The 25,509-nt window shown below is 37.1% G+C and overlaps 1 protein-coding gene across 2 annotated transcripts in view; it reads right to left on the minus strand.

The window, feature by feature from the left end:
* Window positions 1-653: 653 nt before the first annotated feature.
* SMIM14 (small integral membrane protein 14) overlaps window positions 654-25,509 on the minus strand; it is a 53,649-nt gene continuing 28,793 nt past the window's right edge. The window contains exons 2-5 of one of the 2 annotated variants that reach the window (XM_068188912.1): window positions 24,255-24,361; window positions 12,171-12,219; window positions 4,746-4,894; window positions 654-3,785 (exon numbers count right to left, since the gene is read on the minus strand). In XM_068188912.1, the coding sequence (XP_068045013.1) occupies window positions 3,753-3,785; window positions 4,746-4,894; window positions 12,171-12,219; window positions 24,255-24,329 (306 nt within the window). In that variant the 5' untranslated portion in view covers window positions 24,330-24,361 and the 3' untranslated portion in view covers window positions 654-3,752. The remainder of the gene's footprint in view (window positions 3,786-4,745; window positions 4,895-12,170; window positions 12,220-24,254; window positions 24,362-25,509) is intronic. The other variant, XM_068188911.1, reaches the window with a different exon arrangement.

Below are 25,509 nucleotides of genomic sequence, written 5' to 3' on the forward strand. Positions count from 1 at the left end.
TCTGGATAGGTGTATATTATTTTAAACCCTAATGCTCCCCTGGTTCTCCCTTTTTTCCTCAGATTAACACAGGAATCCTTAAAGAAGGATCCAAGTTGCTGTTGAAGCAGTGCTCAGAATTTTGTGCTCTGCTTCCAGAGAAGAGTGCTGCACTTCATGGGAACAGTGAGGAAGCAGCAGGTCTCTACTGCTCCTACGCACTGCCTTAGAGCCATTGCAGCATCTTCCTTCCTCAAAGCAGCTCTGGCTCCAACACTGCCAAGATCTAGAACTGGAAAATAGATTGCAATCCCAAAATAGTAGGATTTGATCTAAAACAAAGTAACACAATCAGCAGATTTGTCATTACTTTTTTTTTCTGTATTATTTCTAACTTCCTCGGTTGCATAACTACTTCGAAGAGCAAAAGGCAGAGGTAACCATGTTGGTCATCGAAGTATCTTAAACCTTGGAAACTGCTTTTTATTTGTTCTGACTTGCTTGAGATACATACAGTAGACAGGTGCCCATTAGAAGAGTTAGAATTTACATTTTAAAAGTTACACAGGTGACACACTATTTTTACTGATTCTTACTTTTAGATTATTTCAAATTACCTTAGAAATTGATAGGTTAGTGCAGTTCTGTATCTTATATAAAAACAAAGACAAAAGTTTACTAATGATTGCTATTTATTTTGTTAATTCAATAAAAAGTGCATAGTACAAGCCCTTTATCCCAATCCAAGTACTCAGTAAAAGATTACTAGGAAACTGCAAATGGCACAGACGATTTTTTGTTTGGCATAATTCACATATTTTAAACCACCGATTTATATTAAGTACATGACATCTTCATTCTTCGTTTTTCAATCATTAAGATTACAAGGCTAAGTGATCTGCAGACAGTGCATGAATACATATGATTTCTCATTTCAGAGTATAGTAATTGTGTTAAGCAGACTCTAAAAATACTATTGTTTTAACAAAGTTAAGGTATAATTGTAAATTTCCCTCCATATTTTCCAAGTTGCTACAACTTGCATCTCTGACTAACCAAGCTTAAAACCATCATTACAGAACTGATCATACCCTGGAGCTTTGCATACCACTAATCTCTTCCCAAAATTTACCATAAACATCTGTAACCATGATACAATTATTTAATCACAAATTACATCACTAAAGGCCGGATTTCTGCCACCCTTACTAAAGCTGCTACTAGTACATTATCTCAGAGTAGTTCCACAAACTTCAGTGCAACTACTTGATGAGTAAGGCACTATTTAACACAAATAAGAGTGGCAAAATACAGTCCTATGGTTACTTACTTTTATTTTAATTAAGAGTGCTGATCTGAATTTTATATCTTGGAGAGAGTATCTGAATTTAAAAGGCATACATTTTTATGTGGGATAGTGGCCTGGCTCTTTAGTAAAATATTTTACAATAAAATATTTCCAATGTTTTTTTTCTTTTACATAGAAAATTTAAAATAGCAATTTACATGAGGAAAGCATACATGTATAAAAGCATTGGGACAATTAGAGGAATTTTAAGCAAAGACATTTCATTTAAAGGTAAACCACAACATTCCTCTGAACGAAACGTTCATTTGCCAAGACTCTTAGAGGTGGGTGCACATGGTAAGTTTTATAAATACATAAACAGACATTTAAGTGAGACTGATCCTCACAAGTGAGGAGCATCTTCTGTAAAATCTCACCAACTCCCAATTGGATGAGGAGTAGTGCTCTGAACCGAAGCCTGTTTCAGTTGGCTTTTTAATCAATTGGAAGCTTGTTTTATGCCTCCAATAGTGAAGAATTCTGGCCAAAAATCCTTGGAGAAAAAAAGTCAGTGTGGGAGATAATATATGTTTCCTTGTGGGTTCAACAAAATGATGCTGTATTACATGTTCTGAACAGCATCTCAAACATAAATGTACGTGGAAGGCAAAAAGTAAGCAGTGGCGGAGTGCTTGTCCCAGTGACATCTTTACACAGTGTTTGTGGCCTGTACATTATTAGACATAATGGGACAAATTCTCTCAGCCTCTCTCCTGCAGTTTCATTGCTTTACATGGCACTGCACTGATGTCACTGAGAGCACCTGGCCCAGTCTTCTTCTTTTTTTATATATATTTTTTAAACATGCTCCTATGCTTGGGAGCACAGTATTCCATAGAAATTCAAAGGTCAATTACATCAAATTACAGAAGCCCTTCTTCAGGTCTATACTGTACCTTTTACAAGGAGGCTTAGCTGGCTCACCATTTACCCTGAATAGCAAAACCCTGCATCTGTCAACCATGGGATGTGATGTGAGATTTTTGTTAGAGCCCCTCAATACAAACCCTTTTGAACGTTAACAGCTAGTTCCTTCAGCTGAATGAAATAAAGGTTTGTAGAGTAAGGCTTAGAATTCCCATACGTCTGTTCTACTGACCTTTAAGGAAAGAAGTTTCATGTTGGTAACATAAAAATGTGCTTTACATTATTCTGATCACTTTTTCAAATTGAACAAGAAAAATATACAGTGTTGCTTTTCTGTACATCTTTAAAATGTTCTTAAATTAAGGTACATAAAAAAAGTCATTCCCATTTGCCATAATGGGAGATGTGCACAGGTGTGTGCACAGCCACACATACACACACTTAAACATACCACACATACACACATTTATTAGATGGAAGAGACATGCCATATGTAATCACCTGCAAGTTTGTTATTCTACAATTACAACTAGTAGATAAGGATGAAATGTTAAGAATTGCTGATAACATACAGGTGAAAAAACCTGAATAATCCAGTACATGTTGTATACCAAAAGTTGGTAACCATGGTAACTTCTTGGTATGATTTCATCCTGTCCAATATCCATTATATCATGGCTAAAAACTTATTAAGGTACCAATTATGAAAAGACTATGCCAGGACAGAAAATTCTACCAAGTTCTTCTTACTAAATTTCTCCTTTGATAAAGTCTATAAGTAAACACACCTGGGTTTAGAGTATGTTTTTTTCACAACATATTGAATAAGACATACAATTTATTAATGAAAATGGCCGAATTAACTTTTTTGGTGGTATAATCTTTTGTGTAAAGTTCCCAATATATAGATCAAAGCTTTGACAGTGGCAATCATTACGTTCACTTATGTGTGCATGCACACACACAGTGTAATTCTAGTGGACAATCCATGCTTTTGCCAGCAACCCTGAAAACTGTGTTAGTGGTCTGAAGACCAGAATAAAAGCTGCTCTGAAACCAGGGCAAATATAAAACAATTTCTATTTTTCAGCACATAACTAAGTACTTCCAGCCATAATATAACTCTCAAAGCATACTGGAGAAGAAATATGAATCGATCTGAAGAAAGGACAGTAACCTTCCATTCTTATAGGTGGACTGGGATTTTCTTTTTCTTTCAATGCATATCAGAAATCACGGCAAAGAAATTAGGATCACTGGAACAGAAAGAGATTGAGTGGAATGTCCACAGTAACAGTAACAACCAAAAAACCCCTGCAATGCCTTACCATTATTCAAATTACAATCTTATAGGAATTTTAATAACATACAAAGCAAAACTTAACTTAAAATTGAAGTCACTAAAAGCAGTTCATGAAGATTACTGCTGAGTGATAACTCTGCTCTATATAAATGAGAAAAGAAAACCGTATTGAGTGGGGGTTAGGAGTAATCTGGTCACTTCGTTCATTTGGTCGTGCAAGGTTTTTGCTGCTGAACTTTTCCAATACTGAATGCTCTAGTCCACTGGTGGGGCTGGTGGTTCTTGTCCCTTGGGAGAAGAAAGGAGGAAAGGAAAAAAAAAAAAAAAGCAAGTACAGAATTAGAGAAAGTGTTTCACATAGGAGGATTTAGCAATAGAAAAACTCAGAAGTATTACATTGTGTTTTCTTTCATGGCTTTTCAATATCTATTAAAATAATTAGAGAAAATGAGCACCAAAAACTATACTTTTTCCTGTACTAATTGAGATTTTTCCATGATCCCACATCTAGGACAAAGATTACCCTTGTCAAAGTATCATGCTGTAATTTTGTTTACTGACTTCTCTTAAAGCTGTGCTTGTCCCCTTTCACCTAAGAAGGCAGGTGGCAGTTTCATCCAGGGACAGTGTCCAGAGGACACTGCACCTGCTCCATCCCACACTTAGCCTTCATGATTCCTTTCACTTCAGTCTAACTCATTTTAATTTTTAATGGAGATCCAAGAAAATACAGTGGAAAAAATGGGAAAAAATTACTTTCAGACAGTGTGTGTGACATTCACATTCTCAGGACAGAGAGACATAATTCTGTCTCTCAGGAGAAGCACAAAGACAAGAAGAGAAAATCTTTATCTCTGCTCCTTTGTTTTCCCCACGTGGAATCTCCCCATGGAGATTGTTTACCTGAAGTGATTGCTGGATTGGATTCTGGTGAAGGTTGGTTGGGTTCAGTGACCAATTGGATCCAGCTGTGTCTCGGACTCTCAGCAGAGTCACGAGTTTGTAGTTAGTTAGGTAAGCAAGAAGTAAGTATGAAGAATAGTATAGTATCTGTTTAACTAATATATTGGTGTAATATAGTATAGTTTTAATAAAGCCATCCTTCAGCCTTCTGATCTGGAGCAAGATATCATAATTTCTTCCCTGCATCTGGGGTTTGCCACATTTTTTACTATAAGTGTGTATTAAACCAAAATAGATTTAAGCTATTATAGAATCTCCCTGCAGGGCACTTGAAGCTGTACTTACATTATGTTGGCTGGTTGGCTTTCCAACTGTGTTTGATCCTCTTAGATTACTAGGTCGCAGTAAGAACAAGACAAATGCAATCACCACCCAGGCCATCATTATCATGGCAAAGCTGATGCCATTGTCACTGGAAGAGTTTGGTCCTGGCACTACAGACAAGGAAAACTCAAGTTATAACAGAGTAACAACAGAGTTCTTTTCCCCAAGTGAAACCAAAAATGCAATCTCAGGAAAAAAATCCCTGAAATATTTTTCAATTAGTGTTCTGATTAGTCCCTCATTTTTGCTTTGAGACAGTAATACTGTATTTTATCACATTTCTTACCCATTTGAAAAGACAATAATCTATTTCATAATATTTCACTAGCATTCTTAGAATTACCATGAATATTTCTTAAATCATATTAGCTCCTAGTGAACTGGAGATGATAAACACACTCTTCACATTTAAGAAATCAAACTTGATTTTTAAGAAATCAAACTTGATGCAGAATACATTTATGTAAGAAAACCCCCCATATGTATGTTGGTCTTTGTTTTTTTGCCTCAAACAAATAAAACAGTAAGATTAAACTGATGAAAGCTTAGGCTCCATTGTTAGGCCCCACACAGAGAACATGCTAATTTTTAGCAAGAAGAGAGCAAATTAATGGTAATCAATTTCTTGACACTAAGTTATTTCTTGAGAGTTTGTTTGAAGATGTTTCAGTGTCAATATGCCAGATCTCCATGACTGATCATCCAGGTCATGTGGTATTTCTTCTAGCAACATATCTGGCAGGAGATGAAAAAATGCTGCAGAGATACATTCCAAAGTGAAGCCCAGGAACACAATATAAAAATTTTACACCAAATTTCCATACAGAATGCCTGAAGCATCAACACGTGGAAATAAATTTAAGAAAATACCTTCAGGCTGGAAATGGCTGATCTGTTTAGGTCAAGAAACTATTGCAAATACCTGCACATTTTAAAACAACTTTTCTCCTCTGAAACATAGCTTCCAGTAATCAAACAGTAACTAATCTTGTCAGCTGAAGTGTAAACCCATGTATAGATAATTACCTGTGGTACTCACATGAATCCATTTATTATAGTATCTGAAGACCTAACATCTTCCTTAATGATCTAGATGATCAACTGTTACAGAGCAATTAATTCAAAGCTATAATGAGTAACCTTCAGAAAGAGAAGAGCTATTCTATTTTATTACTCTAGATGAACATTTTAACATCCAGAAAACTCCACAGAGATACTCGTATCTGTCATATTTTCAAGTTGTCTTATGTGGATCACCTGATTATGGAGTCAAGTCTGGATTCAGTATCAGTTGGATTGTTCTTATTTAACATTTACTTGATAACTTAGACCCTGCTGGAATAATTTCCTTGAAGGTTAACGCTGATACCACAGAACCACCCTCATCACCATCATCCTGGGTAGCACTGCTAACAGGAGCTCTTCCATGGAAAGGGTTTGTTCATAACACAGCAGAGGGGCCCTGCAGGGAAGCTTACAGCTATGCCATTCTCCACACTGCTGCTCTGGGAGTAAGGCTTCATGAGTTGGGGCTGTTGGACTGATGTCCTTTACTGACATCACATGCACTCAAAAATGTCAAAGAAGAGAAAATCCCATGCAATGGAAGTTCATCCTTCTCACAGCACAAACACCATCATTAACGTGTATGAGCAAATGAAACTGCTTTGGCCTTTTAAATGTCCAAAATACAGACATTTCAAAACTCAAGATGTTGCTAATGTAGAGGAATTTTATTACTAGAATTCCATGCAATTACAAGTGAGAATTCTTTTGAAAATCTGAATGAATAAAGAGCTTTGTATATGGAGGAGATGGCATAGTGCACAGAATATAAATAAGAAAGCTACAGTCTTTAATTCACTAAACTGTCACACACTAGATTTTGAAAGAATATGGAATTGTGAAGGTAAGAGTTTAGACCTTCAGTTTTGTTGACCAAAATATTATTATTAGCAGCAGCATATATCAATATTTTAATCTTGGAAAATCTTTATATAGCCAGGAGACTAGCACATAATTTGGCATGAAAAGAACAACTGCTTTATTTTGGGGCTTCCAGACAACATTAATAGCCACTCTGAGACTACCTTCAGCAAAAAGTAAGAAGGCCTTAAGCACCTGCTTTGGCAAACATTTCTGATAGAAGACTGAAAATTCAGATGACTTGTTAGTCAGGATTCCCCATACAATGCAGAGAAACAGACTAGTCCGACTGCCTTCTGGAATTTTTGCTGAACATTAGTGCACTGAGGGTCTGTGGTGGTTAAGCAAAAGTTGGGGTAAGCAAATGATGCCAGATCAGGTCGTGCTGCAGGTCAGGGAAGGGAGCACAGAGGGAAACCACACGCGTTCTTTGCGATACAGTTTTTTCCAGCCTGTGCTGTAATAAGTTTAGATGGAACCAAACGAGCTGAAACATGTTCTGAACTAAGTTAAGCAAGACAATAGCTGATCTAACTGGCCCCGTACTACCTACTCAAGGCATGCCAGACACTAAAACAGACACAACAATGTTTACACTTTCCAAGGAACTGTTAAACCCACATCTCTTGCAAATGACCGTAAGCTTTAATAAGGATGTGAGGTATTTCAGAATCTGTTACTTTAATCTCTTACAGGGAAGAGGATAAGCAAAATTTCACATAGGTGGGGTTGAATCCAACTTTTCAAAGCTTTGCATCACAAATCAAGAGAACAGACAGGAAGCTATTTCAGCTACTGGAAGCAGTTATATGTAGGAAACAACAATCTTGCTACAAAGATATCCATCCCTGAGATCACAAAATAATCAGATAAAACCAGCTTATGGATAAATAATAGTTGAGTGAAGCAGGATGGAATTTTTGGTGACAGGCAGAAAAAAAAAATCTTTTTAAGAGTTTGCAGTCACAGTTCCTTTATCTGTAACTGGCATTTTTTTGCAAGTAATTTAGAAGTGATGTTTTGATTCCTTGAAGAATAAAGGTTATCCTCTAAGAGCACCTGTGAATGGTATTTTCTAATATTTTTAGATCGATAGAAGATTGTCCTGGTCTGAGATGAATGTTCCTGCCACCACCCATTTTGATGGATGATCTGGTGATTAATCTCCAGTGCTCCAGACACACCAACTAGTACGGAATTTAACAGTACATATTCCTGTGTCACTGAGAAACATGACACACAGTCTCTAACCTACCTTTCCATGCAACACTGAAACCAGCCCAAGGTCTTTATTTTCAGAGCATCTAGTCCCCTGGGTTTGGCATACATATATATCCACACACTTCTGAATGATGCCTGTGAGCAGTTCTGGCCCTGTGGTTACCTGGAATTTTTTTTTTTTTTCTTTACAGCATGGCTGAATTATCTCTCTGCAGGAGAAAGCTTTATGAGCAGCTGGTCTGAGATTGTGGGATTAACTCCATGGGAGTTAGTGACTACGGTGAATCCTATCTGTTGCTGCATGTACAAGATACATATTTTGGACTTGCTTTTTCCTACAGAAGCAGAGACTAGGCCACACAAACTAGTCTTCTCCCAGAAAGAAATGGGAAGTAGAAAAAAAAATCCTTTGTGACAGATGTTTGCAGATTCATTTGAGGTTCTAGAAGGCAGTAAAAGCTATTAAAATTATGAGTTTGGTAAAAAGAGCTTTTAAAGGTTAAAGGTCAACCAATTCCTGATTGTACAAGTAAAATATCAAGAATACAATACTAAAACTACTAAGGGCCCATGTTAAATACCCTTACATGAACTTAGTGTCCTTAAACTGCAGTTTTTCCTTCAGAGTGAGGCTGTACTCTAAAGAAAGAGGAGAAATTTCTTTTACTGTAAAAGTGTATTCCGTGTGGTGCTTTTTGTCTGCCCTCTCATGGTAGAAATATCTTCCTTTGGAGTACAGATCGACCCTGGTAAAAACTGTTAAACATCTGCATGCAGGAAGGCAAAAGCATGGTCTCTGACTTATGTCTTCTTTTCATGATGCTTTAAGCCTTGCTTGTTCTGTGAAGGAAAGGCATAAAACTGTATGAAGAGAGGTATTTTAGAAATGAATCATCAGGGAAGACAAAGAGCCCATGGGACCTTCAGGAGATAATGCCTGCAAGCTGACACTTTCAAAGGTAGGGGTAAGGAACCCAAAGAAAGCCAAAACAGACTTGAGCAGCAGAGGAAGGGAGAAGGGAATTCCCAGAAAAGGGAGGGAAGAGTTGGCAGACATTTCAAGCTGTTAGGTTAGGCTGCTGTGACTGCCCTAGAAGAATACAAATCAAGATGAATCACATGTATGTATTCATTTTAAATTGCATAAAAATTTGGAAGTAGAGTAGACAACATTTGAGACAGTCATCTCTGACCATATTACAACCTAGCAGAGCACTGCGAATAGTGCTGAAAATATGAATGTGGTAAACTGAGGTCACAACGTCTGGGAATTGCTAGAACACAGAACAAACTCAGGCAGTAGCCCCTCATTTCCTTTGACAGGGAAGGCTGACTGTGAAGGGCCATGAGCCATCAGAGCAGATCAATCCCAGCTGGGATCCTCCCTAGGCTGGATGAACAGCTGATGTTGCAACTGCCACACGTCAGAGAACCTCTGTGCTCCACTTGCGTTAGACAGAATTCAGAAAAGAATTACCACTCTTATTCCTCATTTCAAGGGAAACTCTAAGATCTTCTGATTTGCTGAGCATTAACAATCCTAACAGAATATTAAATGCGTTGACTATTCAAAACTTACAACCTGTTCTTTTCTGCAAGACACCCACTGAAATTGAGGGAACAGTCATCAGACTCTGACACATGCTTTAATGAGAACCAGCAGATGAACAGCCATCAAGTAGAGTGCCCAAATACTTGTTGAAGTGGTGCTTATATGTTCCTACAACTAAATCCAAAAGCACTGGTCCTGACCCTGGCAGGAAACTCTGCAGGGAAGTCACCATGACATAATGGTGCCAACAACTGTAAGTAAGAATTTATAGATAATAACACAAAAAAGTGAAGGAGGGAAACCTGGTACTACTGCCTTTATATGGCTCCAAAAAAAGAACTGAAATCAAGAGTTGAAAAAACGAAGCAGCTCAGAAGAATCAACAGAGGGTGTTTCTGAAAATTTCCAGCTGGTAGCAGCAGCACAACACATGATGCTGCTGTGACATTGGCTGAACCCCAGCCCTGACGTCTCCCAAAACAAAACCACATACATCTCATCAGTTATTCCACAACCTTGCAACTTAAGAATCTGTGTATGACAACATTCCCAGCTGTGCTTCCAGAAGGAAGACCAAATTCTGGGAATGAGCAAATTGGTGAGAGTGAAACAAACTTGTTCATATCAAGATTCTGAAATGAGGAATCAAAGTCAACAGGAAGTGGAGCTGTGGGACCTAGGGAAGAGGAGACCCACCTCAAACGTAAGCTCATCGCTTCACAGCTCATAAAAACAGGATGAAGCAATGGACAGAAGATTGGCCCAGAATTATTTTGTTTCTGAAAACATCTCTAGAAGCTTCTCCAGGCTCAATCTGTTTATTTTTGCCTTTGATTCCCGGGGTCTTACAGACTGGCACAAGCACAGCATCATAAAAGCACCACAAACTAATGTGACAAATATGCAGGCTGTATCATTGCATCAGCAGAAAAATACCTTTGCTAGAACTAAATTTAAGCAATATAATAACATAGGAAAAGATTTACTCTGTAATTTTTGCTTTGGTTTTTGAAACAAACCACTGGTTTGGAACAATTGCTGCCAAATTGCTTGCATCTGCACAGCCAGTTATTGCAAGAATCTCAGAATGGAAAGCTATTTGTTGCAAACCATTCAAATCCCCACTGCACTATAGCTTGGTAACATTAAAGCTATCCCACAAGCTTCGTGCCCACATATATCAGAACTTACTCATTAATACAGTCCTTAGTCTAAAAGCTTAATAAATACTGATGATCCAAGACTCCCAAGGCGTGAGTGAGAATGACTTACCATTGCTTGGTTTTGACTCAGAAAGCTCTACACCCTGTCTGTGCCTCCTTCCAATATTGGAAAATATTGGGTCTCCCATCATCTTTCCCTCTCCTACATGCCTGTGATTAAAAAAACTACATAGAAGTCTAAGGTGTGGGAGACTAAAAAGTCTGCCCTTGGACAGGTGTATTTGGAAGAGGAGAAGCAATGGAAGTCACAGACAGCATAACTTACAAAGCCCATGAAGAAAGAATAAGCCAGCAGCACTGTATAGCACATGTGCACCACACCATCTTTTCCTTAGGGGTTATGTGGGGCAGCTCAGTTTTCTCCCTTCAGCCCGGCATGGCACTGAATCTGGGATTGTTTCACACTGGCAGAGCCCAGTGCAAGTCTGAGCTGCGTGCCCATCTCTAAACAGGTTTTACAGAGGAGCGAGGAGGGAGGAATATAAGGGTGACCGAAGACATGCACTCTCTCCAAGATGCTGGAAACCTTGCCTGCACTGTTCCTAGACCTGTAAAAGACACTGGCACCAGCAGCTCTTGCTTACAAGAACACTGCTCAGGTGCTTGCTGCTTCCTCAAAGCATTACAGCAGTCCTGATGCAAGCTGAGTGAGTTCACATGCTCAGGCGGTAAAGTGATACAGCAAAAAAGAGATCCACTTCACTTTTATTTACAAACATTTGACAGTATTCCCTCTAGCTCACAAAAAGTGTCTCAGGGAGTGTCTCAACGCCCCAGGGCACGCTTACATTACTGCATAACCTCCACACAACTATGCTTCACTGTCGATTCTGGTGATTGACTGACCTAGTACTGTTCACTGTTTGGGAGAGGTTTTTTGATGCATTTCACAGCAAATTCCAAAGAAGTGTACACATCACTCCTCTGTTTCATTAACTACACAGGCACCAAATCAACAGAGATGCAGTCATGGTGTATGTCAGAGCCTCCTCTTCCTCACAGTGGAGTAGAGGGGTCACAGTACTCACAGTTCATCACCCAGCCCCAGCTGTGAACACGTGTGTGTGTCTGTGCTCAGTACCCAGTCTTCATTGGTTAGGCTGCTCTGAATCGGAGGAGGACAAATAAAGCACCTTCCAAATTTTCCCCTCTCATTCCCCAAATCATTCTATTTGGAGGCTAACAGTAAGATTCAGTAATGCTTGGGGCCTGATTGACAGTTATGCTGGTTTATTGATACCTCCAGAATTCCCATCAATGCTGCTTCTAACGTACAAATGTTCATCACAGATTGTTAGAAATTACCTCTCCAGCATATCAATTTTATTACTGTAGTATTTGATTTATTGTAATATGTTCCTATAACATTAAATCAACTGCTATATTTTAAAGAACACTAAAGACTCTGTTTTAATTATTGCAGTTCATTTTATGTCCATGAACCTGATATGAACAATTACTCACATTCCTGAAGGCATTCTGTGTCTGTGCAGTATGACTGGGATTGTCTCAGCTGAAACAGAGAAAAAGAAAAGCATGACACTTAACAATAAGTCTTGGTTGGCTTTTACTGAAAACAGGATTGTCAGAGTAAAGTTCAAGTATAACTCATCCTTTACTGGATCACACTTGGCTTATGGTTTGTGCAGAATTCCCAGGTATGGAGATAGTTCCTGAACACTATTTACATAATACCTTTAAATTGCCTGACTACAGTGTGATTGCTTCCAATTCAGCCATTGAATACCTTTCAAAATTCAAGGAAAAGAAATCAGTAGTGATATGGGAGCTATTATATACAGATATACTCTCTACACCTATATACAGATATACTCTCTACACCTGTCCATTATAAATTCCAAAATATCTTACTATTATCTAGCTCAAGTAACATTGAAATACTCTGTGATAACATCACAATAAATTATCAGACTGTGATAATGGTTATGCACAGAGAAGTTGAATTAATATTTCACATTTAAACTTAGTACTTACTATTTTTTCCCCCTAAGACCTTTTTTATTTAAGCAGATTTTAGTATGTATTTTACTGGTTTTTCTCTTTACTGATGGGTAAAATTTAAAACATTTTTAGTGACTCTAATGACTATTTGATTTACAGACTAGGTAAGCTTGCCTACTGCAAGAAAAGTCAACACTGGCTAACCTGCAAATCAGTACAGCCATTTTACAGATGACAGAGCCAAAAAAGGAAGACAAATACCACATTATTTATTCAGATCAGAGATGTTAAATGGATGGCATTTAACGTGCAGCACTGTGGAAACAGATTTTCTATCCTCTGCTTAGGTAAACTACATGGATTATTAGTAAAAGTTTTTAAAAGTACAGAATTGTTATACTGCCTTGGTTAGAAATGACATTTGCTTTTTCACAGGTTTTATGATACAGTTGTGTCACAAATCCCAGTACTTTTTGTCACAATAGGCTAATCTGTTTATTACCAGTGTAAATATACGAATATTAAAGAGATGAAAAGATGATGCTCTTTATGTAAGAAATACATTAATCATTTCCACAAAACCCATTTCCCCTTGTATTGGCATAACTGATTTAATTTATGTAGTCATATTATGCAAAACACATCAAGGAAACAGATGAAGAACTGAAGGAGGAAGACAACTGGGAAAGTATAAGCTCCTTTTATCATAAAGATTATCAATGACTGACACATTTGAAAAAGAAAAAAATGTAATTGGAGATTGATCACATTAATTCTTTCATTAATATATTAAGATATACTAGCAAATTTAGTGAAACTTCAAAGAAGTCTCTCAGGAAGGAATTTGGAAGGCTGGAGGCTATTTCTATAGTTAAAAACAGCATTGAGGGAAATTCAGGCAGAATACTTCTCTTTCTTACTAAAGGGAGAGATCAAACTATGCATATTTCCTGCCGTTCTTATATAAAAGCTCATTTTATTTTAAAACTTTGGAAGTAATTTACAAAGGGGAGGTGTTATCTTAGCAACAGTACCCATTTGAAATATTTGAAAGATTTCTGAACTGCGAAAACTGGATATTCCTATACCCATATTTTAAAGAGCTCAGCAACATAATTATCTTCTGTTTGTATAAGAGTTTAATTCTGAGAGGGGCTTAATTTATAATCCCTACTTAAAACACTGTTTACAGATTTTCCACACAGAAGGATGACCAGAATTAAAACAGGCAACAGATAAATGATCAGAAACACTGTACAAGCATCTTGTTATTCCCCTCTGTCCCCACGATGGCAAGTCCTCATACAGTTTATCTCATTTTCCTAGATATAGAACACTGCCTGGGGGTGTTCTAGCCACAATATTAGTTATCTCCCATTCTAAGTGTCACACTCTGTCCCAATACAACTTTTTTAAAGCTCTAGGATGCCTCTCTGAGCCAGGTAACAAATCTGTTTTTAACAGCTCAGCGAGAAGCTGCATATTGTCCTTGTGGGATGAAACACAGCAGATAATGAAAAATGGGCAGCAGTAAAAAGAGGTTTTTCTTAATTCACTCAGGTCAACAAGTCCCTTACTGTGTAACTCAATACGAACCTGATTCCTTGTGGTCACTCATTTAGTCAAAAGACAAGGAACTCTTCTGGCACACGTATGAAATGCTTACGTAAATTCAATGGCTGGGAAAGGTAATGCCTTTTGCTGAAAGAAGAATGTTCCTTCTACCAATTAGCTCTCTTTTGACAATGACACCCTTTAAGGAACATAGCAACTGTTGGGAAAAACTGAATGTGCAACATTTCAGTAGTAAGGCAATTGAAAAAAGAGCAATTATCAGGGACTGGAAATAAATAGTCCTTTGTATTAAGATTTTTCTAATCCAATGTGGAGGGGAAGTTTGGTTGAAAGTTTGTGGAATAATGGTAAAAAGTTGAACCAGACTTCACCTGTTCTCAACAAAACCCTCAAAAAGACTTCAAATACACTCCATGTTTTTCAGACTGGGAACACTACGGAGCTGATGAGAAAAATTTGAACAGAGAAGTAATTCTTCAAATACAATAACTCCTAGATACTTTAAGACAATATTATTAACAATGATTTTGATTTTATTAATACTTCAGAGATCCTTGTGTGGCCAAAAGTGTGAATTTAGTGAAAGATGAGTTGCTGACTGTCTGATCTAACATCTACTAAAGTCAGCAACAGCCTTTTCATCTTTTTCCATATATTATAAAACAGTCCCTTAAGAACACAAAAATTAGGCAAGTGAAACATAAGGGTATAATCAACAAAAGAAGAGAGTGAAAAATGTTACAAACTAAATATTTATACTATTTTATTCAATTTAAATAAAAAGGATTATATCTGAATTTTAACATTCTGTGTGCAGTTTGTAATTTAAATATAATAACTGGCTTAGTGCACTTGAGCTAAACAATTAATTACTTCATTTAGGAAAATAAAAAGCAAAGTAAACACAAATTGTAAATAGCATGAAAGCTAGAAGAGAGCTAAAATAATCCAAATTTTGCAGTTTTAGTACAGTACAAACTTGAAAAAATAAAAATAAAAATATTAATTACAAATTTATATTATTTAAAATACAACTGTGAACTTTCATTTCCTCCAGGTACATTTGAAGTCTTGAATTGCCTAAGTTAAAGTAATTTAAACTAATAATCCCCAAGCCATAAGAACTCTTGGTCAATAGGAATATTTGGCTTCCATGAAACCCCTGATAAGTCCCCGGAAGAGGCAGCAGTGGCAGGATCACAGTAAATCAGTACCCACTTAGTGACATATTGTGAATATAAATTCAATACAATACAAAAAAACCCCAAGAAATCAAGTTCCTTTCCATGGTAAGAGAAAAGGGCTCTTTCTCACTCCTTCCTCATGACACTCAAATTTAGCATTGCAAAAATACAAAGGGTACATTTCAAATGGCTCCTAGCTCGAATTTGAAACTGTTTTTCCCTTCTTTTCCTTTTCCAAAAGATACAGCTTTTAGCCCCAGCTCACACTAACACAACAGTGTTTAGATCCTGCTCCTTTGAGACAAGGACAGTTTTAAAATGCCATCTTGTGGATCAACAGCATCCACCCATCAAGCACACCTGAAACCTGTGTCTTGCTGTTCCTCTTTCAACAGATGCCATGTTATGGTAGGAGTCTGCACAGTTTTTAGCAATAAGAGCTTCCACTTTATACAATCCCCAGCTGTGAACAAAATGTGAACAGCCACAGTAAAGGGACACTGCTATTGGCCTCTGAAAACTCTTTTAGGAAGTCACCATATTAAGTAAAGTTTGTTTTGTTTATTTTTTTTTCATGTGCACACAAACATGCCACTGAGTGGTGAAAACAGAGTGTGAACTTTTACTGCATTTCAGCTGCTCCACAAAATCACTGAAGTCCAAGTGAAATAGTAAGCCCGGTGAAAACAGCTTCATCTAGCTAAACAGAGAACTTGTTTTTCCAACACAGGGACCTCAGCCACTAGGACAATTTCAGTCTTCCTTGAAAGAAGTTAAGCTACTTTGCACTGCTCATCACAGATACCTGCTGTGGAGAATGAAATGCACACTTTGTCCACCTATACAGTAAACAGTTCTTGCTTCAATTCCTCTGCTTCCTCTTCAGAGGAGTTTAGTGAAACTCTTCAGGCGAATTTTCGAAGTTTGCTATGCCAGAGTTCAACAGTCTCACAATCTCTGGGACCGATCCTGCAATCTCTGCTCAGACCTTTTTTTTTTTTTAATATTAAAGTCAATAGCATATTACCTGAAAAAAGATTCAGGGTTTCTATCCAGTGTGAACACTTTGCCTTGAGAGTTATATGTATTATTTAAGAGTTAAAAAAAAAAGGACAGAGCATACAAATATGAGGAAGATACCAATGATCAGACAGCTCCCCAGTTTGTCATTTTTCAGGAGAAATAGCAGCATAATCCCTGTCCAAAAGCACTTTCCAACTCCAGAAATGGTGTACTAAAGAGGTAATGAAACAAGAACAACAGGACTCACAGCAGAAACAAAGTGCAACCATCAATGCAGTCTAGTGTGAATGGCAGATGAGGCAAAAGTATACTGTTAGTATATTATTTATGTAGGGACAAATAAAATAATTACATTTTAGAGTAACTGCTGAGTCTGCTCAAAGCAGAAATAAGTCCTCAGAAAAGACAGAAATTAAAAATTAGTAAGTTCATAAGACAGGTCAGGAAAAGACCTCCATACAAGAAATTGTGATGGATGAAAGCCCAGAGAGATGTGTGAAAGAAATAAATGAAACAGATACAAAGATAAGAGAGCAAAAATAGATAATGGTGGGAATTAAAAGAATAGTTAAGTAGGAAAGCAAATAACTAAATTGGTATGGTCACTTATTCCATACAAGTAAATTTAAAATGGAATCATAAAGACTCTTGATAAAAAAAAAATTATGTGATAATGAGGGCAAAGTATCATCCATTGTGAAAATACTTTTTTGCTATTTAGACCAGCTGGAAGCTCTGCTTTTGCTCTCCAACAATGCCAGAAGATGACAACACAATGGCATACTCCTGATTGCATTCTCATGCTTCTGGGTAATGGAATCATTGTTTAAGCTTTGTTGGCAGCCACGTCTGTTCTCTCCAAACTACATAAATGATCTAGTAAACAACATGATAAATAAATTGCTAAATGACACCTACATGCATTATTCTGCTACAAGCTGGCAAAGAGAAATAAGAGGAAAAGAATGGCACACTGATGGAATTTAATTGTCTCAAACTACACTAGCTTCTCTTAGAGGAACAAACAAGGAAAAAGTGAACACTGCCTTCTCCACTCCTTCATCTTTTATGAGTATATGCAAAATTATAATAAATGATTGTTCATACAAGGACAGAATAACAGTCTGCAATAAAAATATAGAGCCTAGTCCTGTGAGGCGGCAAGTAATTTTCTCTCCAACTGCAAGTGAGAGAGAAGTATGGTTGCTACATTTCAAAATAATATTTCTAGATTACAAACCAACTTTTAAGACCCAGAATCATCAGCCAGTAATGACAGAAGGAGAACATTAATTTTCATATTGAAATACATGACATTTTATGGAGGAAGATGCTTTAGAAGTCCCAGGGACCACTTTCATACTGAAATACATGACATTTTATGGAGGAAGATGCTTTAGAAGTCCCAGGGACCACTGCAATCTGGAGCCCTGATCTGGACACAACCACATTCTTCTCTTCATTTTTTCATTTGTTCTGGGATTGCTGTTTCACCTTGGTGTCATATAGATCTTCCTTTTTCACACTTCCCTCGCTTTCCTACAATTGCCTGCCTTACTAGTACTTGATTTTATAATTTTGCTGACCTATGATATCAATGACATCCTCCTTTTACTGAATGCAAAGCAGAATGAATAAACAGTGAAAAGAGGATGAAACAGGATGATGATGTTCAGGACCATTACAAGGAGCTCACAGCATCTCTGGCTATGTGAAATACTAGGCAACAAATACACAAGGCACAATATTAAACAGAGGCATTTGAAAATGTGCACAAACAACATACATAACTCCCCAGAGGACATTTGCAAACTTATATCTAAAATGTAAAACCAAAATACTTATAGGCTTTTTTACCAAACAGTTGAGTATCTTCTCCAAATGATGCATATTAGCAAAACAAAAGTGTACTCCCATACAGACAGCCTTGAGGAAAAGGCTTAGAACTCACAGCTCCAAAAGATAACTACAGTTTGCTCTAAGAGTTGATTGCTTGAGGCCTGAGAGAAAAAGCACTATTTTCTCCTTTTTCCTCAAAAGAGATGGCCATAACACATCTCTGACCATCAGAGCTCAGCCATTCATAGTACAGGTTATACCTATTAATTATTTCTGGAATATCAAGCTGAAAGAATTTTCAGTGCATGATTTTTTACACTGCTTGCAATTCACTATGCATGCCTTGAGATGATCATGAGGTGTGACTGAGATTTTACTTTTTTTTTTTTTTTTTCCTAAATATATATTGGTTAAGAAGGAGCACTTTCAAGCATACTACAAAGCTCAGGAATGGGAAATGCAAACAATGACAGACCTGTTCAGGAAGTCCTGATTCCCAACCCATTAGAGACCCAAGTGGACACCACTTTTCACAACTTTTTTCTTTTCTAACATGTCTAGAAAATAGTCTCCATTTGCACTGCTTGAAGCAGAATTAGATTCTCAGTTTTGACATGCATTGGCAGTTCATGAATTCTGTAATAGAGTTTTATGGCCTTAGCCTATGCAACACCAGTACCTTGAGGACTCAGTGAAAGGCAGGAAAATGGAATTCAGTGGAGCAAAAGCACTCAGGTACAGTCTTACCCTCTGCCACTCCAACCCTGTGTCTTATTCTTTTGGGCTGGTGTCTAAGCAGGTGCATGAAGTCTTTTCCCCTACAACTCTGAAGAATGACAGCTTCTCTGTCCTAAGGAACAACCTAAAGGTCAGCTGTTGGGAAAGGCCTTCTTTGAATCAGCTTAAATGCAGAGGACAAAAGGGGCAAGTGAGAGCAAAATGCAGTTTCCTGCTCTTGGGATGCCTGGCTAAAAACTACAGACTAGAAGAAGTAGCACCTGCTATATATACAAAAAAGAAGGCAAACAACATGGAACAACATGGAACTTCTTGTCCTGTAAGAAGTCTCCAGGACAACCTTCATATTTGAAGGACATTTTAAATTATAAAAATGCATTTGGTATAGCTCTGATGTGCTTTCACTGAAAGCCTCCATCAGTAGGGAAAGCCACTTTTGCTGACTATTTAAGTTGGGCTTAGCTGTGCTAACATCTTGAGAGCTTTTCAACCATTTGTAGCACACATTTATTTTAGTCATCTGTGTTTATTTTGTGCTGTTTACATGAAGTCTCCTTCAGCCAAGATTGTGGCTGGATACTATCTCAGACTATGCCAGTTTGAAGTAGTAAGACTCTAAAATGACCTGGTCAAGAGAATTATGCGGAAACTTGACTGACAAAAGAGTTTTTGAACCAATTATGTTCAGTTTGAGAATTTGCAACTTTTTCTATAAAAATCTAGGGACAAATCATATTCCAAGAGAGATTAAAATAAAAAATTATTTGCTCTGTATCCCCTGAAGTTTTGATATAGCAACATAATTAAGCATGGACCATTACTTTGCAATTAGCTACTGAAGGACAAAACACAAGATTGTAATTCCCACAGTGGTTTGTAAGTAGAACTGTTGGCATGTTATCAAAATGGCTCCTTTTACATTTAGAACTAGGAATATTTTGGGTGAAAAACATACCGCTCATTTTTGCAAAAACTAGTATGAGAAAATTCTGAAGTCAGTTTTTGTAAATCAAATAATACTGTACCAGAAGGAGACAGAAAAAGGATGTTTACTTGACACAACGTCATGTGTGTTACTGGCTTGGACATTTCTGGCCACTCTAAGCAGTCATAAGCAGGTTTCACTCTTCATGGAAGATGCTCTATGTATGAATATTCCTCACCACCACATAAACTGTGTTTTCAGTCTAGTTTTCAAACTTGAACTGACCCTTGGGCCAAGATCAGCCACGCCTACTCAGAAAGCATCGACATCCAGAGGAGTAACATAAGGGTATCAGATTTTTGTATTACAAAGTAAGTGAAAAAAGGGGAAATAAAAAGGTTTAAATACAATATTCTCATCTAGGGATTTGCTGTCTTTTGCCAAAACTAAGACAGGAACCATTTCCTCTGGGTACACAGAATCCTTCATCGTGATTCTTTCAAACAACCATCCCCTTGTCTTACAGATTCCCCCCAGTAAAGCAACTTGCCGTCATTTGCTGTTCCTCATCCTTGAACTTTGGCTCTTCTTGTCAAAATAAGTTTTGCAGATGGGGGAGACTGAATTGGAGATAAAGTCATGCAAGCTAACAAACCTGTCATTGTCTTTTGACAATTCTTGTGCATCTGCAGAGGATGGAAAATCTTGTGATATTTTTCTTCTACGCTTACTTCCTCTTATGGAAGTTCCCAATTAACTGCTATATCCATAGAGTAAATAGTGAACACAACATACAATAGCCAAATTGTTATTACACAATACCACCAAATCATAACAGATAGTGCCATGGGTATTACATACTAGAAATGATATTTATGAAGTCAGAGCCAAAAATTTTAGATTTCTGGTGTTTCCTAGGAATATTTGGAGATCATAACATCTGCTTATTATTTACAGTGGCCATACTAGAGAAATTTACACATGTGAAATGTTCATATTTTGACACCAAGGAGAACCCTGAAAAATTCACTTCAGGAAAACTATAGAACATTCAGCACAAAAGAATCCAATGCCACTTAAGCATGTACATATACATTGTAAGAACTCTGCGTATTAACAATATCTCCGAGTTAACCTAATAAGCAGCAAAATCTTTTAAAATATTATGCATATTAGAGATGGACAGTTCACTTACTATAAAATCTTCATGGTATTATGAATTAAGAAGGAAAAACCCAACAAAACAAAGCCCTGCTTAGTCAAGGAAAATGAAAGACAGATAAATAACCAAGCCACATAACTAAGTAAGAGGTGGATTTTTTAACAGCTTTCTTGTTTGTAATTTTCTGTGGTGTTGCTAACAACAAAGAGCAAGAAGAGTTTAAATGACAATAGCTTTTTTTATTGTATAAGCATTAATTGTACTACATGATGAATTGAAGTCTGCATTTCAAATAGAGATTTAAACTATATGTTGTATAAAACCCCCGAAGTAATGTATTCAACCACAAATTAAACTTTGAATGCCACATACACTTCATAAGAGTGTCAAAGTAAATATACCAATTAAACTAGAAGTTAAAATTATTGGAAATTAAAACAAGAACTTCAGGTTCTAGAGGCAGACTTCTTGACCTCTTTCTGATTTTGGAATAGCAGTCTTATTCAAATCTCCTGTGTAGTTAATTCTAACATAAATCCTGTGAATTTGAATATGCTAACTCTACACATAATTGTCACAAATGAATATATCATAACTTTTTTATTAGCAGAAGACTTAATTCTTATCAGTGTTTGAATTCTTATCAGTGTTGATCTAGATAGGTAAAAACAAATTAGTCTATAAAAATTAGTTTAAGTCAATCGCAAGTTTAAAAAATCTACAATCAGTCATGGGGGTTTTGCACAGTGTTATTACTGGATTGAAAGACACTAAACATAACATTTTCACACTTGGGCGTCTTCTATAATTACATTATAATTCTGTTAAAATTGGTTCTGTTAAATCTCATCTCTGCACTTCTGCATTTACAATGCTCAGTCTGGAGACAATTGCAAACACCTTGTTATACAATTTGCTCCAAAATCCTATCGAGTACTGCCAGCTTTTACACCATTCAAATGTACTCTGGTGTGTTTTATACCTATCTATATTGAAAAGAATCAACAATTAAATACATATAGGAAACCATTCTGGGTACATAGCATGTTTGGATATCTTTTTCTCACCTAGAGTCTGAACAGATCACTTAGCTTTGTTTATCAAAATGATTTTGAAGTTAGGGTTTCGAGGATCCAACTTTTAGAGGCAGTGTGCACCCAGTCTCCATTGGGACTTGTGGGGTTCAGCAATTTTGAGAAGCAATGTCCACATGTTCTTTTTAGCACAAATAGTAAAACTTCTGTTTGCCCATGTTGTGTAAGACTGAGTGACAAAACAGCAGCTTAGAAGGCAAACTCTTACTGGAGCATAAAAGTTACAGATGCAAAAAATGGCTTAGCTAGTCTCCTGCTGAGATCATACAACAGGTTACTTGAGGATAGTCTAGCTGCTGACTGAGACTTCTGAGACTTTTCTTTTCTGCTAAATTATCCTAGCTAGTGATTTGGTCTTATAAATATTTAGGAGCATCTGCTTTGCTTTTTAGAGAGATGAAATCTGGAATTTCCCTTTACTCCACACAGTTTCAAGTGCTAATTGGTATGATCTTTTTGGAACGTGGATACTGAGCAATAAACTCCATTCTTGCAACTACACAAGAACACTTAGACTGCTCTTGGTGACTGCCCAAGAGCACCTATTATGGGCTCTGTTCACATTCATAACACAGGAACTAGTGTTCCTCCAAATGATCCATTTTTACCCACCTCACACTGCCTGGAGCAGCCCAGGAACAAAACCTCACAGACATTTGTGGCATTTCTTCTAACTTTGGACACAACTCACATTGTTCATAACTAGAATACTCCAGCCACAACAAAGAGAACTGGCTGACCAGTGCCATTGCCTGTCAGTATCTTCTAGCAAAATACCAAAGAGATTAAAAAATGCTGAATGGGGGTGAAAAATCTGAACCATGCCAGTTTAGATTTGCATCTGACAAGCCTGAGGAACAAGGGCAGCAAACATGCATCCTCCCTTCTTCCTCCCAACTTCTGAACTTGGTTCTGGGGGTTCCTTTCTCATGACTTTAGCATGTGTTCAGAAGCCTCAAGGTTCAGAATCAACAAAACTGTGGGATAAGGCACAACCATCATGTTGAGAACAAAAAGAAAATCCTTCTTGGGAAAGAACATAGAAGATTTTGAAATTGTGCCTCTAGCTGGGAAGCATGAGCTAGGATGGCTAGGCCTGATGTAAAGGCTCCACAGAAAGTACAACTATTCTCCACAGAAGCCTCCATTTTCTGCACCTATGTGTCAGCAGCACCTTCCAAAATACTGTTAAGAAACCTCTTGAAGAAGGGCCTGATCCTAGAGAGAATCTTCTTCACACATAACTGCCTTGAACAGTTGATGTACTCAGTAACTTAAAATGACATTAATTTAGGCCCTAAGAAACAAAATGTGGTAAAAACAAATATATGAAAATCAATAAGGGGGAGTACATCAAATGAAGTTGATGTATACAGTAATCTTAAAAAGGATTTAACCAAATTAGAGTTGTAATCAAATTCACCCAATTGCTCACAGTTCATAGTTGTCAATGTTATTTTAAAATACATATACTTAGGGGAAAAAAAAGAATCACTTTGTAGCTTATTTTTCAATAGACATTGAACTAAGTCCAATACAGAAACAAAGAAGCATTTTACAGTTAGAGCAATGTACATAACTTGCTTGAAGTTGCTCAACCTATCAATGACATGCCAGGAAACAGAACTCAAAACTCAAAATCACTGGATTCTCAACTTCAGAAGTTTTTAGAGAGTAGTTTTAAAAATTTAGACATAATTATCTTGCCATATGAATATGTTCAACTTCATATGTGTGGAACTACCTTGATCACAAAGACTTTGCTGGGTAGCTTCTTTGGTTTTATGCAGACTGAAAAAAAGGCATATAAAAGAAACATTTTAACAGAAACAGTGTCAATGCTGTCAAAATGCAGCTCTGGGAAATAAACAGAAAGCTATAATTTGTATTGACTCTTCAAAAGCTCATCAGAAAATTGGATATACAGATTCTAACTGTCCATGCTACTGAATAAGCAGAATCAAAAGCACCAGTAATTGCAAATCTGTAAGAGCTGAAGTAATGTCTGAATAACCACCCTTCCAAATATCCTCATGTTATCCTTACCAGATTAATCAGTCTTCTCATTGCATGTTCATGTGAGCAAATGCATTCACAGGGATCAAATCCACCTTCTGCCATGGCTCTCTGGATAAACCTGAACTTTTAGGTGTCTGTGAACACCTAAAAAGAAAAAGAATAAAAGGACAATGAACTCTTTTTCAACTGACCTTATTTTCCAGAGACTCACACATCAAGTTTCAGTTCATTTAATGCCAGGGTGAAAAAGCAAAACAAAGCAGGGTAATCCTATTATTCCTTTGGCAGTATGAATGAAGAAGTCTGGTATGTGCAGTTACATTTTGATGTTGCTGAAAACACTGTCTCACACAAATTTTTTTGCAAGACTCTATGTCTCCCCTGGGTTTTCTCACATACCAAAATGAAATACATCCTAACAAACATGAAGCACAAAGATTAAATTCTTGTCTCTCATCTGCACAGTGGGACTCTTAAGTGTACATATACAAATTGAAAGGTCAGGGGAACTTGTACTCCTAAACCCTAATAAACTGCTGGCATTCTCCCTCCAGATCAATATACAGGAAAATAATTTAAAACTCAGTAAGTTTTTTGCTAAAGGAAACAATAATCTTTGTTGTATAATAAAAGCAAGCAGCAGGGGTACAAAAGTGAATGTACTTGGAAATACTTTAAAAATGGAGCTATGCACATTAATTTTAGATCAAAGAAGCAGGTTAATCACTTAGCAATACAGAATGTTCAAAGAAGCGGTAATGGACATGGTAGGAAATAAATTCTAGATTATTCATCTGCTAAAACCACTTATACCAGACATGTCAGGCTGTTCTAATGTATGTTTACTATTTACCAATAACTTTTCAGTGATTTACTTGAGGGTCAAACTGTGCAGCAGACTTCAAGGCATTTCTACCCTTGTGGTCAAATCTGGGATTGATTTCTCTCAGATGAGGACTCTCAGGATATATTAGGTAGTTCTGCAAAACCATACTTAAGAAATATTTTTCACTTGCCATCCATAAAGCTGTATTCAGAATGTGTAAGTGTTGCATGCACTCAGGCTCTGATGTGACACAACTGGCAAGCTTGCAAACAGACAAACACAGCAGCACAGAGCAGATACAACCTCTCAATTCCTAAAACAAGTACTTTATGAAGGCACCATCCATTTGATAAGGGTGTGCTGAATCAACAGACATGTTCTGCAGTCACTGCCTATAAAACTTACAGCCTCGATCACACATGAGCATTTTAATGTTTCAGTGTCACTAGAAGAAAG

The sequence above is a fragment of the Anomalospiza imberbis genome, chromosome 4 (assembly GCF_031753505.1).
Source record: "Anomalospiza imberbis isolate Cuckoo-Finch-1a 21T00152 chromosome 4, ASM3175350v1, whole genome shotgun sequence".
NCBI classification, from domain to species: Eukaryota; Metazoa; Chordata; class Aves; order Passeriformes; family Viduidae; genus Anomalospiza; species Anomalospiza imberbis.